Source organism: Nyctereutes procyonoides, unplaced genomic scaffold (assembly GCF_905146905.1).
Source record: "Nyctereutes procyonoides isolate TBG_1078 unplaced genomic scaffold, NYPRO_anot_genome, whole genome shotgun sequence".
Lineage (NCBI taxonomy): Eukaryota > Metazoa > Chordata > Mammalia > Carnivora > Canidae > Nyctereutes > Nyctereutes procyonoides.
Window position 1 is genome coordinate 14,944,112 of NW_026575020.1, and position 16,881 is coordinate 14,960,992.

Sequence of the window (16,881 nt, forward strand, 5' to 3'; positions counted from 1 at the left end):
CTATAAAAGCATAAGATGATGATGCCAATGATGACAACGGTGATAATTGTAATCATTTATTGAGTGATTCCTATGTGCTTAGCGTGGGGCTAAGAGCTTCCATCTGTACTGTCTCATTAAATACTTATAACTACTTTATGGTGTAAGTCCCATTATTATTCCCCTTTTACAGATGAGGAAACAAGAGGCCCAGAGAGGTGAGCTAAAATGGCCAGGTCACACTGAGGGGCAGTGGAGATGCCAGGCTTCAGACCCAGGGCTGTCTAACTCAAGAGCCCCAGCTCTGTTGATGGTAATGACACCACTAATGCTAATCGATATACCAGAGCAGAGCTGATTCAAGCTAGCAGTTTTCAAACTTATCATTAAAACCCACCTTTCCCCTATCGCTTCCCCTGAGGGAGAAGTATGTATTCCCCTACCAAAATATATGTATTTTTTATTTTTTAAGCTTTTAAAAAGATTTTATTTATGAGAGAGAGAGAGAGAGAGAGAGGTGAGCATGAGCATGGGAGAGGGGCAGAGAGAGAGGGAGAAGCATCCCAGGATCATGACCTGAGCCAAAGGCAGATGCTTAACTGACAGAGCCACCTGGGTGCCCCAAGCCATATATATATTTTTTATGTTTTTACCAAACTAACTGCATGTATTATGTACAATTCATCTTCCTATGAGAAAACTTGTAACTAAAAGCAACAAATAAATATCTAGTTAAGCTGCGGGACTTAGGAAATATTGGAAGTAGTTCACAGACCTCCTTTGGGCTGGGGGATCCCAGGTAGGAGCTGCTTGGTGAGGTCTAAGGATGAGACTTGAGGGAAGCCTTGGACCCCACCAGCTGGACACCATGGGGCTAGGGCACTCCCACAGAGATGAGGGAGAAGCCTGGTTTGAAGAAGCTGAGGAGTGAGTGGGGGGTAGCCGGGAGGAAGCATGAGCAGTGACCGCAAAGGCTGTGGAAGAAAAACAGGTCCCCAGGCAGCAGCCAAGGTGCTTCTTCTAAACCCCTAAGGGTTTTTTTTGTTTCTGTGTTTGTTTTAGCTCAGGCACTATTGGTACTTGACATACATCATTTTTATCCTCGCAGTGATCACTGGGGTAGAAAATAAAAGTCCCATTTTATGGTGGAGGAAACAAAGGCACAATAAGGTTAAGTACCTCAAAGAGCACCAACCACGTGCTCCTTGCTTCCTAGCGTTTGTGCACATGCCTCATTTATCCCCCAGGAGTGTGATTCTCCAGGGACGAGAAGAAAACCTCCTGGGTGGATGGCGACCTCACAGGTGGCTCAGTGTTCACACGTATGTGACATCATACATTACACTGCTTTAGAAGAACAGTGGAGCTTCTCTGAGCCCCTCCTCCCCCATCTCCCTCTCCCCCCCCAACCTCTGCATCTTACACACTCATACACACACACATACACACATACACACTCTGCACTCACATTCATACTACCAAGCACTCATCTACCAAATGAATAAATGAATGGCATTTGCCCCTATTCTGTAAGGCAAGGGAAATCTAATAGCCAAAAGCAGGGTAGCTTCAACCTAACAAAATTCTGTTGCCATTAAGGACCCACAGTCTTTTTTCCTTTTCTTTTTTTTACAGATTCATTTATTTGGGGGGGGGAGGCAGAGAGAGAGAATCCTGACCCAGACTCCCCACTGAGCATAGAGTCTGATATGGGGCTCTACACAGGGCTTCACATGGGGCTTGATCATGACCTGAGCCAAAATCAAGAATCAGCCACTTAAAACCAACTGAGTCACCCAGGTGCCCAAGACCCACCCAGTCTTGTCTAGAAACCTCACTCTCCAGCTCTTCCAAGTGTGTCCTGGCCCCTATTTCCCACATCTTCCCGTAGCAACCTTCTGCATCAGTTATGGCCAGGCTGGGAAGAATATCACCCACCTGTGGGTGCCCCATTCACAATCCTGCCCACATTCCTGCCTCCTCCAGGGGTCAGGTAAGAACCCAGGTTGTTTCCTTGAGACTCCTGGCTCAGGAAACAGACCTCAGGAGGATCAGAAAATCCCTAGGGGGACCTAGGTACAAAGAGCAAATGCACTGGTTGGGACTGTCCGCTTCTTCCACCATGTGGGGAGCTGGACCCCTCCCCCCAAGTTGATTTGAGTATGCCACACAGAATCTGACTACACTCTGGCTTATGTCACCATGAGAATCTCCATATACATCCAGGGTTCCCAGCCAGATTGGGAGGCAACAGAGACGAGAGTAACAGCTCAGGTTTGAGAACTAGACAAGGCTCAGTTCAAATTGTAGCTCCACCCCTTTCTAGCTATGTAACCCTGGCAAAGTCCTTAGTTTTCTTTTCTTTCTTTTTTTAAGTTTATTTATTTATTTATTTATTTATTTATTTATTTATTCATTCATTCATTCATTCATTCATTTATTTTTTAAGTAATCTCTACACCCAATGTGGGGCTTGAACTCACAACCCTGAGATCAAGAGTCACATGTTGCTCCAACTGAGCCATTTGGGTGCCCCAGTTACTTAAGTTTTCTGATCCTCACTTCCTCATATGTCAAATGGAGAATAAAAGTATCTAGCTTTCCTGATTGCTGTGCAAAGTAAATGAGATAATATATAAAGAATCTGTCCCACCTGGCACACAGTCAGCACATGGAAAACAGTCACAAACATTAGAGCAGAGATCACAAATGCAAATGTTCACAGGGCCTTTGCAGTAGCAGGCCAGTGAGGAGCATGGCAAACCAGAGAGCCCAGGATGCTGGAAAGGTGGTGACTCCCACCAGCTCCAGCCAATGGTGCTCCATAGAAACGTGGAGTCACTGGTTTGCAATCTTGGAGGAAGAATGTGAACTTTTTTTTTTTTTTAATTTTTTTTTAATTTTTTATTTATTATTATTTATGATAGTCACAGAGAGAGAGAGAGAGAGAGAGAGAGAGAGAGAGGCAGAGACACAGGCAGAGGGAGAAGCAGGCTCCATGCACCGGGAGCCCGACGTGGGATTCGATCCCGGGTCTCCAGGATCACGCCCTGGGCCAAAGGCAGGCGCCAAACCGCTGCGCCACCCAGGGATCCCAAGAATGTGAACTTTTTATGGATAGGGCGATGGCTTCTGTTTCTGCTATTCTTGCATATGTTCGGTTAATATTTCTGAGAGATGGAAAGTCCTTCAACTGACTCCTCCTTGCTCTGATGCTGGGCAGGGGAAGGGGTTTAGGAACTTCCAGGTGATGTGGGAGGATATGGGTGGGGTGCATCCCTTGGATGACAGCCAGAGGTTCTGCTGGTAGATGATGTTTGGTGGGGAAAGGAGGCCTCAATTTCCACCCCTCTCAGACCAGTCATGAGTTAGGAAAACCTGACTGAGTTGGGACATCACTCCTAGGCAACAAGGGAACAGAGAACAAAGGGGCTGGGTGAAGTTCAGAGTATGTGTGGGGTCAAGTGTGAACCTACCTTGCTGGCCAGTGACAGGCAGGGGCGGGGGGCCCGTTGGGGACTCTCCAGTTTGACGATGCTGATGAACCCAGGCTCCAGATTGTCATCATCACTGGCATTGCACAGGTACAGGGGGTGGGACTGCAGAGAGAGAGGGGGAGAGAGAAAAGGGGAGAGAGAGAGAGAGTTTTTTTTTTTTTGAGAGAGAGAGTTTAAGGAGGCTCTAGGGAATAGGAGTAAGCTGTAGGAGCGAAGCACTTCCCCACTCTTCCAGGCAGGGACAGGCAAGTCTCCTTGTGCTGTTAAAGAGTGGGTCTTCTTTATACATTACCTCAGAGGAAGTTTGTAATTTCAGGGGTGCCAGGGCCAAGAATATGTGGAGGTGAGGGGTAGGTAGGCATGAGAGGTGTCCTAAAGGGGTACGTCAATGAAGAGTCTGTAGCAAGGCCACTCCGACAACCCTCAAACTGCCCCAGCCTCTTTTACCTCCTACTTCTTCCACCTGCTACAAACACCCGGCTGAGAGTCATATCAGCATCTGCAGGATCTTGCCTTTCCCTCCATGCTCTCCCAGGGTGGTGCCGGGTACAACCAGTACCTGCTGCCTCCTCGGTATGTCCCCTGAGGTCCCCATCTCTCACGTACCTTGGGTCTTCTTGCTTGGTGCTGCCTTGTTCCTCCCGATATCCCCCTTTGCCCCTGCCTTGCACCCATCCTGAGATGAAGCAGGGCACTGGCAGGAAAAAGACACTTGGGAAGGAGGCTTAACTAATAGCCTTGAACCTCACACTTCCTAGGAGCTCGTCCTGGTCCCAGGAAGTATGCAGTGGAGATGAGCCAGTCCAGCCCATCTGCTCTGAGGGTATGGCAGGGCCAGGCCAAGACCCTAGGCCCCTAGCCCAGTGGGTGCAGAGGGCAAATGGGCCCAATGTGTGCTATCACACCAGAGGATCCCCTCAGCAGAGGGACAGGAGTGCCCTTCTGTATACTCACTTGTCACTCAAGGGGAATCAAATGCCCACTTGAATCTAATTTTCCCGGAGTGCTGTGAGAACAGAGTATGATTTATTTGACCCTAGATAATCCTATGGGCTAGAAGTTCCTATGTGGTGGAAACGCAGTGTATCCTGTAAGACAGGGGATTTTGTATGAGGGAGGTGCCCATACTTCCCTCCCTACTGCTGCTGAAGGCAAAAGGACTTTCAGAAAGAACCATCAGAGAAACCAGACAGCATTCTGAATTTATGAAGATGCTTCCAAAGATGACAATGCTGATGATGGATTTAAGAGCACAGTTACTTCTTGAAAGCATTTTTTAAAGATTTATTTATTTATTTATTTATTTATTTATCATAGACATAGAGAGACACACACACACACACACACACACAGAGAGAGAGAGAGAGAGAGAGAGAGGCAGAGACACAGGAGGAGGGAGAAGCAGGCTCCATGCCGGGAGCCTGACGTGGGACTCCATCCCAGGACTCCAGGATTGCGTCCGTCCCTTAAACATAGGGACCACCTTGCTTTGAATTCTATTCTTTCTATCAATTCTATCAAATCTTTGGGCACCTCTATGCCCAGGCAGGGAGGCATTGGCATGTGTCTGGAAGCGATTGCAGGCAGTTAGGTCTGGTGTAGAGGGGAAGGTGGTGATGAGACTGGAAAAGTCAATAAGCATCAGACCAAGGACCAGAGACCACAGATTTGCGTTTGAGAAAGATCTTCCTGGTGATGACAGAAGACTGTCTGGTATGGTAAGGAGTCAGAAGTCAGCTGTTCCAACAGAACAAGAGATGGGAGATCCTCCTTCAGGAATAACAAATTGCAGCCACAGGAGTCTACTGCTTTGCTTGTTCTCCTACCACGACCCATGGTCAGCTTTCTTCATATAACTCCAACATGACTCTCACTGACCAGAGGGTCAACTGAGGAAAAGTCACCTCAAAGAAGAGCTGTCTTTAGAGAAAGATTTACAAATATTTAACCACTGTTCTGTCCTCAAACCTCCACGAGGGAACAGCATATACAAAGCAGTGCTATATTGTAGGATAACTCTGATGAGATGCAGGAGAAAAAACTCAGTATGTCAGATTCATAAGACTTCCCCTGTCTGAATGAAAAACTATGGAAGAGGGAAGGGGAGGAAATTAACTATTAGTAAATGCCTCTTGTATGCCAAGCCCTCTAGATGTTATCTCAGTATAAGGTATGTGTGATCATCCCCATCTAAAGAAGAGAATGAAGCTTGAGGCAGAGGGAAGTTAAAGTCACACAAGATTAGAACTCAGCTCTATCTGACTCCAGCCTCTGGAGTCATGTAACTCTAAATGGACACACAGTCAACCCTCCATTGTCCACACTAATGATGATGATGATAATGCTAGAAACTACTGTCTCCATTTTATTTTATTTTTATTTTTTCAATTACATTCTTTAGTGTGTGGGGTTTTTTAAAAAAATATTTACTTGAAAGAGAGGAGAGAACACAAGCAGGGGGAGGGGCAGAGGCAGAGGGAGAAGCAGACCCCCGCTGAGCAGAGAGCCTGATGATGCAGAGCTTGATCCCAGGACCCCGAGATCACAACCCGAGCTGAAGACAGGTGCCTAACCAACTGAGCCACCCAGGTGCCCCTATTTGTCTCCACTTTATTTTTTTAAAAAAGATTTTATTTATTTATTCATGATAGTCACAGAGAGAGAGAGAGAGGCAGAGACACAGGCAGAGGGAGAAGCAGGCTCCATGCAGGGAGCCCGACGCGGGATTCGATCCAGGGTCTCCAGGACTGCGCCCTGGGCCAAAGGCAGGCACTAAACCGCTGCGCCACCCAGGGATCCCTGTCTCCACTTTAAAGATGAGGAAACTGAGGCATTAAGCGGTTAAGTAACCAGCAAGGAAGAAGTCAAACTTTCATTATTTGCATATGACATGATACTATATATAGAAAACTTGAAAGATCACCAAAAAGCTGCTAGAACTGATATATGAATTCAGTAAAGTCATGGAAACAAAATCAATATACAGAAATCTATTCCATTTCTATACACCAATAATGAAGTAGCAGGAAAAAAATTAAGAAATCAATCCCATCTGGGGTACCTAGGTGGCTCAGTCATTTGGGTGTCTGCCTTTGGCTCAGGTCATGATCCCAGTGTCCTGGAATGGAGCCCCATGTTGGGCTCCCTCTTCACAAGGAGTCTGCTTCTCTCTCTGTCTCTACTCGTGCTCGCTCTCCTTTTCTCTCTCTCAAATAAACAAATCTTTAAAAATAAAAATAGAAATCAATCCCATTTACAATCGCACCAAAAACAATAAGATACCTAAGAATAAACCTAACTTAAGAGTGAAGACTTGTACTCTGAAAACTATAAAATGCTAATGAAGGGAATTGAAGATGATGCAAAGAGATGGAGAGACATTTGCTCATGAACTGGAAGAACAAATATTGCTACAATGTCTATTACTACCCAAAGAAATCTACAGATTTAATGCAATCCCTATCAAAATACCACCAGCATTTCTCACAGAGCTAGAACAAACAATCCTAAAATTTGTGTGGAACCACAGGAGACCCTGAATAGCCAGAGCAACCTTGAAAAAGCAAAACAAAGCTGGATGTATCACAGTTCTGGACTTCAAGTTGTATTACAAAGCTGTAGTCATCAAGATAGTATAGAACTGCACAAAAACAGACACATAGATCAATGGATCAGAATAGGAAACCCAGAAATAAGCCCATTAACTATATGGTCAATTAATCTTTGACAAAGCAGGAAAGAATATCCAATGTGAAAAAATGGCTCTCCAATAAACAGTGTCAGGAAACCTGGACAGCAACATGCAAAAGAGTGAAACTGGACCACTTTCTTACACCATACACAAAAATACATTCAAAATGGACTACAGACCTAAATGTGAGACAGGAAATTATAAAAATTCTAGAAGAGAGCACAGACAGTAACTTCTTTGACATCAGCCATAACAGCTTCTTTCTAGATATGTCTCCTGAGGTAAGGGAAACAAAATAAAAAATAAACTATTGGGACCACATAAAAAAAAATTCCACAGTGAAGGAAACAACAAAAGTAAAAAAAGGAAAAAGTAAAAGGGAACTTACAGGAGAGGAGAAGGTAATTGCAAATGACAAAGATGATAAAGAGCTAGTATCCAAAATATATGAAGAATTTATATGAGAGAGAAAAAAACCATAAGAGACTCTTAGAGAACTGAAGGTTGATGGAGAGAAGTGGATGGGGGTTGGGCTAGATGTGTGATGGGCATTAAGGAGAGCACTTGTTACGATGAGCGCTGGGTGTTGTGTGTAAGTAATGAATCACTGACAGAATTCTACTCCTGAAACCAATATTGCACCGTGTGTTAACAAACTAGAATTTAAATAAAAATTTGAAGGAAAAAAAGAATTTATACAACTCAACACCAAAAAAATGAATAATCCAATTAAAAAACAGAAGACATGAATAGACATTTTTCCAAAGAAGACATACAGATGGCCAATAGACAAATGAAAAGCTGCTTGTCATCTCTCATCATTGGAGAAATGCAAATCAAAACTATAATGAGATACCACCTCATACCTGTCAGAATGGCTGAAATCAACAACACGAGAAACAACAGGTGTTGGTGAAGATGTGAGGAAAGAGGAAACTTCTTACACTGTTGGTGAGAATGCAAATTGGTACAAGCACTGTGGAAAACAGTATGGAATTTCCTCAGAAAGTTAAAAATAGAACTACCCTACAATCAGCAATCGCACTATTGTATTTACCCAAAGAATACAAAAATATTAATTCAAAAGGATACATATATGCACCCTGATGTTTACAGCAGCATAATCTATAATAAAGAAACAGCCCAAGTGTCCATTGATTGATGAATGGATAAAGATGTGGTATATGAATAAAATGAGTATCACTCATAAAAAAGGATGAAATCTTGCCATTTGCAATAATGTGGGTGGAGCTAGAGAGTATTACGCTAAATGAAATAGGTCAGAGAAAGACAAATACTGTATGATTTCACCCATATGTGGAATTTAAGAAACAAAACAAATGAGCAAAGGGGGAAAAAGGAGAGAGAGAGAGAGACTCTTAACTATAGAGATGTGATGGTACCCAGGCGGGAGGTGGGTGGGTGGATGAGTTAAATAGGTGAGGGGGATAAAGGAGGGCACCTGTTGTAATGAGCATCAGGTGTTGTATGGAGGTGTTGAATTACTAAATTCTACACCTGAAGTTAATATCACACTGTATGTTAACTAGAATTTTTTTAAAAACTTAAATAAAAGATTAAGTAACATGCTCAGAATTACATACCTGAGATCAGAAGAAAAGGATAATGTAAAATAATAGTAAATTAAGAATAATTTCCACTTAACTTTGAAAACCCGATGCCTTCCCACAACTCATGGCCATTCAAATTTTACATTCCTAAAGAGTCCCTGAAATATTGGTGGTGACTTCTAGGATCCTGTCTTAGGTCTCCTCTCTTTTTACTCTCCATGCACCCCCTGGGTGACTCCAGCCACTGTACGGCTTTGGTTCCCATACAGAGATCATTGATTACATATGTGTAGCCCAGACCTCTCTTGAGTTCCAGACCCAAAATGTCCAATACGTAGGGCTTGGATGTTTCTGCCTGAAGAACCTTAAGTGAGACACCTCAAACTCAGCATGTTCAAAATTGAACTAATCATTTTATCCCTCAAAACTTCTCCTCCAGTGTTCCCTAATTTAGGGATTGGAACCACTATCCACCTACTACCCAAGCCAGATGTTGTCCTCCTAACCTCCTCTCTCTCCTACCCCCCTATCCCCACCAGCAACAGCCACCAATCACCAGATTCTAACAATTCTATCTTTCAAACATGTCTCTAATTTATCCTCTTCCCTCCATTACCACTCTGGCTACTCTAATGCAGGCCACCATCACAGCTGTTCCAATTTACTGAAATATCCTCTTAACTGGGGTCATCTTACCCTCTCACTGAAGCCAGAGTGATCTAAAATGCTAACTTGAGTGTGTTGCTCTTCCACTTTAAGCTCTTTTTTTTTTTAAGATTTATTTATTCATGAGAGACACAGAGATATAGGCTGAGAGAGAAGCAGACTCCCTCTGGGGAGCCTGATGTGCGCCTCTGATCCCAGGTCCCCAGGATCAAGACCTGAGCCAAAGGCATTCAATCACTGAGTCATCCAGGTGCCCCCCACTTTAAGCTCTTAAAAGGCTTCTCACAGGGAATGCCTGGGTGGCTAAGAGGTTGAGCTTCTGCTTTCAGCTCAGTGCATGATCCCAGGGTTTGGGGATCGAGTCCCACATCGGGCTCCCCGCATGACGCCTGCTTCTCCCTCTGCCTCTCTCCTTGTGTCTTTCATTAATACATAAAACCTTTTTTTTAAAAAGGCTTCTCATAGCTCTTGGAATAAAGTCTGTATTTATAAACACAGCTTCAAAGCTCTGTCTGCTCTTGGCTTACCATTCCCTTCCCATACTTCTTTCCCCCTGGCAACTCGAGGTCCAGAAATAACGTGTTTCATGTCTCCAAACACTTTTGGCATTTGCTGCTCTGTCAGGAGAGGTCAGAAGCCTCTCCTTCGGGCCCTCTTAGCTCCCTGAATTTCTCCATCACAGACTCATGCAGTGGTATTTCAGTTGTCGGCTCACTTACCTCTCCCCCCAAGCTATCACTGACCTCCACATCCCCTTCAGTGCTTGCCACACAAAAGATACTTGATCAATATTTTTTAAATCAAATATTAAAGGTCTACAGTCAGATCACTGACAGTCAAACATAAAGGCAATGCAATGAACACTAAAATTCTGATAATAGTGGCTTTGGGAGAGGATTTAGAGAGGAGACAATGAAAACAGACTGTGTTTTGCTTCGAACATTTCAATCATAGGATGATTTACTGAGATATTACTTTGAATTTTGCTATTTTGCTGTTGTGAAAGAACAGAAAAGAATGAGAACTCTTTATATTTTGTTCGCTGTCTTTTCTCTCCTGCCATTCCAAGAAGACAGCCTCTCCTTCTATTTCCCTGCCTCAGGGGCACTTGCCCAAAACAACTGTTGCTAAAGACCTATCTTCCTGGCTTCTATGAAAGATTGAACTCCTTGAGGAAAATGTGAGTCTCCTAAAGGCAGAAAGGAGTGTGTATGGGGGTGGGGGGGGGCATTAGAATCCCTGGAATCCTAGGGAACGGGAGGAGAAGCCTGGGAGATGCCAAGTTGAGGGAATCTGCAGACTGTGCCCTAGAAGAGGTAGATCCCAGAAGGCTGGACCCTGGCAAAGATGATGTGCCTACATGGATTTCAAGTAAACACTTGTGCTTGAACAATGGGCATATTTGTGGTGACCAGTGTGGACACATATCATCAGAGGGGTCTCTTAGATATGGGACTGTTTTTAGCTGCTCTGTGAGGGGAAGCTCTCAAGAAAACATATTTCTTGTATCGTCATATTTGTGGTATGAAAACCATGCTCACTACACTTTTGTGTGGTTTGATTCTTCTACAGTAAGACGTTTTCACGTATTCTCAAATTTAAAATAAAACCAAAAAAGAGAGAGAGAGAGAGAGAGAGAAAGAGGAAAAAAAGAAAAAGAAGAAAAAGAAAAAGAGAAAGAAAGTCATTCAACCAGGACATTGTTCATTACCTAGCAAAGCAGTTTTAGTCTTCCTTGGGTGTAACAGGGGTTGTCTTTGCTCCCTCCTCCAGGGAATTTTCAGCTGGGAAGAGGGCCCCTGAGAAGAAAATAGATCCAAATATACCTATCTCCTTAGGATACAAGGTCTCCTAATAAGGAGGTGTCACCTGTCCTCTCAGTGACACCAGGAGAGAGCCAAGAGAAATAGGCTTGTAGGATTCAGGGAGGGTATGGCTGGGGAGGGCCCCCAAACACTTGATGGATTTAAGGATTGGCTGTGTCTTCCTGAAAGGTCAGACACGGGGACAACCTTGTCCCAGATGCTGCCATGAGGGGCAAATTAAGAGGAGCCTGAACTTGCTCTAAGGGTCCAGACCACTCTGGCCGAGATCTCAGCTTTGCACCTATATTTTATATGTGTATGTAGAGATGTGAATACTGTCCTTTAGTGGTGTTATATACTTCCTATTCTTGGATCTGTCTTCTTCCTCTATTTGTTCTGACTTTCCCCCTTCCTTCCAAAATAAACCTAACGCTCCAATTCTGACTGTGCGACTTAGCCTTTCTGAGCCTCACATTCTTCACCTACAGAATGGGATGATTATCATGAAGACTGGAGATAATGGATATAAGTGCCTAGCACAGAGCCTGACACTCAGTAGGTGCTCATTGAATGGTAGTTGTTTTATTATTGCATTTGCAACAATAAAATCCCTCCTCATTGCTGGAAGGGACAAAGACCTCTCTGAGTGCTACTGCCTTGGTGATTGTCAACAGTGCCTCTGAATGTCAGTGTTCTACAAGGCGCAGTCTGGGACAGCTCATTATCCATGGTCACTTCTCTCCTCTAAACCCCACTGAACAAGCTCTTCCAGTTCTCAGCCCGCCTCCTTCCCATGAAGGAGGCCATGTGATCTCATTACCTCCTCACAAAGGGCATTCCAGGGCTCAACCAAGCCCCAAACTTAATGCTGGTCTTTCTTTATCCACGGCATCTCCTCATCTTGGGGTGTGTGCTTTTGCAAGCAATTCTTTACTGTCTCTTGTTTCCAGCCACCTCCCTCCCCCTACCTCTGCTGCAATAATTTCTTAGTTCTCTGATTCCACATACAGACCTTTACCCAGGCCTTGGACAGGTAACTTTACTGCCTGCTACAATTTTGCCTTTGTAATCAGGAACATTGGCCAGGCATCAAAGGCACCTTTCTCCCCATTTCCTCTTTTCAGATTTTATAATCAATCTCTCCTGTGCAACCTCCATTACCTGTACTTAGAACTACCTGACTCTTATCTCCAGCAGTAGGACACACCAGCATCATAAAGTCAAGCTCCTGTAGCTCAGGAGTTGGGAAAAACAAATCGGCCTGAAGTTGCTTCTTCCTGCCTGCAACACCAGAATAGCCTCTGAAGCCCAGTTTGGTCATCTTGTCCTTTACTGAAAGTGGTGAATGCTCATATCCACAGATTAGATCCTAATGGTAATTGATTAGGCTTGGATTTGGAAACCACTAGACCTCATTCTCTACCTTACCTTAGCCTGCCACTATCTTTGGAATGGCTGAGTTTCCTACTGAATTAAGTTGAGAGACTGGGAGATTGTCAAAAGGAGTTTCCCTTTATCCTGTTAAACATTTTTTTAAAATAAGGAAATGTATTCCTGCTTAATTGTATAATTTTTTAAGGTAAAAAAGAAAATAATATTGGTGGGGCTAGAGAAGCACAACCTTGGGCTCCCTAGCAAGAGTGGACTGGCAGGGAGAGGATGGGTGATAGAGGCCTCCAGTGTTTCTCACTTGATCCAGAAAACCTCCTGGTGGACAGGTGTGCTGGTAAGAATGCTGACAAGAGAACGGAAATGATGTGCTGGCTTCCAATAAAAAGCAAGGAGACAAAGTCTGAGGGAGGAAATGAGCTCATCAGAAGTCCAGTCTGGGGCTTTGCATTTTGGAGGTCCTTAGTATTTGCTGAAAGAATAAAATTTCATTTGAATCCAGCTGCCATACAGTTTATAAAGAGATCTGAATTGCTAATAGCTGAGCCTGGTTCATGTCTCTAAGGGGCTCTTCAAAACTTCCTTTTTACAAATGAGGAATATGAGACTCAAGTCACAGACTGCCCATGGTTACACAGCTAATTAAAGGATGGAGGTCTTCAGAATTCAATCCTAGTACCCTTTCTATCCTGCCATGCCACCTCCAGCATAGGCTCACAGAGGTATTCTGTGCGGTACAACAAACTTTAGCCAAGTATTGCAATGCATGGGTGGAAGGCAGGACCTCCATTTGTAGAATGTTCAAACTTGAATATTAGCAATAATATAAAGGCAGGGTCTGTTTGCTCATCTTCCCTCTGGCCTAGGCTCTTGCTGCCTAGCAGCCCCAGCTTCCTTTCTCTCTTCTAGGGCTTATCTCATCTCTTCTTCTAGCCACAACAAAGGCAGCCAGATCCAGACTCTGCTCAGAGATGCTTTCCCAGTGAAAGCATGTTTGTTTAGGATGAGAAAGGTGTGTCCTGAAATTAGAGGTCACAGAAGCTCAGACCCAGATAATGGTCATTCAGCCAGACTACAGTTTCCCTCACTGTCTTGCTCCACATTAAAGACTTCATTTTAAAATGTATCTATCCTAGTCTCAGATCATGTCCAAGCTCCATGATGCAAATGGACCCCATGACCCTGAAATGTCCCTCATGCTGGGGTTTCCCTGACCCCATACTCTGCTTGGCATCTATGTATGGGTGGTTTACAGGGTCATAAGCAGAGTTATGAGAAGGAAGAAGAAAGGGAGGGGAAAGAAGAAGAGCTAAGTTGCTTTTGAAATAACGGTTATCAGAGAAGAAGCTTATTTGGCAATAATCAGACAGAGAGAAGGAGGAAAATCTCAGCCACCCAAGAGGTAGAGCTTCTGTCCATTCTATTCCCACACAGAAAAGGGTTTGTCCTGACTCAGCCCAGAACAACTTCTGGTTACAGAGGCACCAGGAAGCTGCTCCTGAAGTTAGGAGCAAAGGAGAGAGAACCCACCAAATAACATTTTAGTTACATCAATGTTCTTTAGAAGGAAAGCTATGAAATAGGATGCCAAGGTTCTGGGGCCTACAAAGGTCAAGACCTTAGAAGACAGCCCCAGTCACGCAGTTTGAACTGCTTTCCTCCACCAGGTGAGGATCTCGGGGATCAGACCTCCATGAAGATGTCCTGAAATGTCAGTTGAGTTCTGTCACTCAATGACCACTGTCCCAGAGAGACCCTACCGCCTTCACTGATCTCTATCCTTCAAGAAGCACCACGTGAGGACCCTCATTTACCTATGTCTTGTTAAGAGAGGTCATCTGCAGAAGAGCTGAGGTATTGGCACAAGTATTGCTAGGGCAATACCTACCCTCCCACTTTCAAGATAAGGGTCTAAGGAGCCTTTGGTCAGGGCCCCTCCAGGGGATGGCCTTAACTCTTACTGCAATAAGGTAGTTAACGGCACTCCCACAAGTGCTCCAACCTGATCCAATGTTGACTTGCAGACAGCCCTGACACAGTCTGCTTTACGATTTTGCTCTTCTTGTTGCAGCCAAACTCATGCCCGAGATGGTAGGAATTTGGAAACCTGCTGGAACCTGTTGTAGGTTTAAGTAATTATTTATGTTAGTTAAGATTTTAATGCTGAAAAGGCCAAAGACTAAAACCAGACAGGCTTTGTGAAAAAAGACCAAAGAAATGAAACTTGAGGAAATCAGATTATTCACTTCAATATGCCAGATGCACATCAGGACTACCAGCAGAACTACTCAAGCATTGCTAAGTTTGGTGAGTTTAACACAAGAGTGTGAAATAGCTAAATTAATCTGGTTATTCCACACATTCCATCTCTTTCAGGCCTAGTCTCCTGCTCAGAGGTTGTAGGGATTTCAAGTTGTCCTGCAGACTCTGTGCCAGTCTTCCATGATCTGCTTGTGGCAGTGCTTATAAGTCATTTGAGGGCAGATATTATATCCAGATGGGCCAGCTCAACTAAGTCTATGTTCAGGTTTTAATTGTCACATTGTAAGTGGGAATGGGAAGCAATGGGATTTGCTTGGCTGACCCCAGTCCCCAGTTCCTGGGCAGTAACACACAAGATTGCATTTACATTGGAAAGTGGGGGGAGAAAATGGAGCACGGGCCTGTGCTTTGGTAAAGAAACAATCGAAGGGATATAAGGTAGTTGCACTAAGAAATTACGTTAGGAGGAGAAGGACAAAATTATTCAAGCCACCAGCCAACTCAGATGCCCAGAGCCTCTCCTCAGAAGCCACTGGGGGTTGAGAACAGGCCAAGGAGGCTTCTGTTCCAAAGAGGCAACAGTCAGAAGAGGCTTGTGTTGGAGACAACCCAAAGGCTCCAGCCTGCCTGCTGACAGCCCTTTGACCACAACTCTGAATCCCTGTCCATGGGGTGGCCCTGGGGAAGAGGCCTGCTTTGGGGGGACTGTTTAATGATTTGCCAGTAAAGAACAAGGCAAACAGCCTGCTGGCAGCTGCCTGGATGCAACAGGAGAGTAGACTTTTATTCCCACCCACGGTGTAGCCTTCCAGGCAGGAGATAAAAGAAAAAGTGAAAGATGGTGTTTCGAGAGCCTGGAAGGGATTGCCATTTGGGATCAGCACCTCACTGGGTCTCTGTGGATAGTGCCTGGATATCTTGGCATTGATGCCAGTTGGTATTTACATCCTCTGAATATTTTAGTAATTCCTAATAACAGCATCTCTTGGGTTCTTAGGAACTAAAGAGTAAGATCTATATGTGGCCTCTTCTGGCAGGATTCTAGGCATTAAAGAGAATGAAACCAGAAAAACACTGTCTTGGCTCTTAAGTAATATTTTACCAAAAAAATATATGAGCTGGGAAAGTAGCTTCGTTCTCTGCTAAATTCCTTTTACTTTCTTCTCATGGGCCTTTCCCTATCTCCTTGGCTCTACAGAGGAAAAAAAAAAAAGGCACCTCCCGTTCCCCTCTGAGCCAAAGACTCCAAGGTCTAAGTCCTGCAGCTTTCTGCCTCTTTTTGCCCTCAATCTCTTAGCCCAGTCCTTCTATAATCTTCTGATCAGCCTTCAGTCCTCAGAATTAAACATTTTCCACCATTAATCCCTAAAGCGATAGATTCAGAATTCTTAAATGACACTTAGCTCTTACAGTTTATCCATACAGTGCCTAGTTCTTAGATTTCAATAAAATATTAGACCTTTCCTCCTTTCTCTAAAGTAGATCCTGAGCTATTTCAAGTCAGGAACTTGGCCTTATTCATCACTTAGTGTAATGCCAGGCACATAGTAGATGTGAAGAAAAAAAAATGCATGCACGCAGAGTTATCTGTTTTAATAAACAGATGTGAGATCAAATAAAATACATTTGTGGTTTCTTTGTCATTTCATCAGTAGATGCTTATTTACAGATTTCTGCTTTCTCTTTAAAAACCTTCTGTATACTCCCTGTAAGTTTAGGTTTTAAAGTCAGCTTTATAGTATTTTGACCTCTTAGCAAGAGAGAGTTTGCTTCCTTCTTTTTTATATCATGCCTAAACCTCCTCCAAAACTAAACAAAATTCACTTCTTTCAGGAAAATCTTCCTGCTTAATAATCCATCCCCAGTTACTCTTTTATTGTCTTCCCTCAGTATTAATGTGCTGAGTTGAACAAAATCCCTATGGGAGAGAAACCATCTTCCTGCCGAAAAAGGGTATGGGCTCCTGCTTTCAAAAGACTAAGGCCTAACTATAAATCTATGGCCATGCATACACACAAGCA

General features: G+C 43.9%; 1 protein-coding gene across 2 annotated transcripts in view; it reads right to left on the reverse strand.

Annotated features, from left to right (window-relative positions):
- The window catches only part of RNF43 (ring finger protein 43), a 63,013-nt gene that overhangs the window by 11,968 nt on the left and 34,164 nt on the right, over positions 1-16,881 (reverse strand). For both annotated transcript variants that reach the window (XM_055322756.1, XM_055322747.1), the window contains one exon: positions 3,456-3,578. In XM_055322756.1, the coding sequence (XP_055178731.1) occupies positions 3,456-3,578 (123 nt within the window). The remainder of the gene's footprint in view (positions 1-3,455; positions 3,579-16,881) is intronic.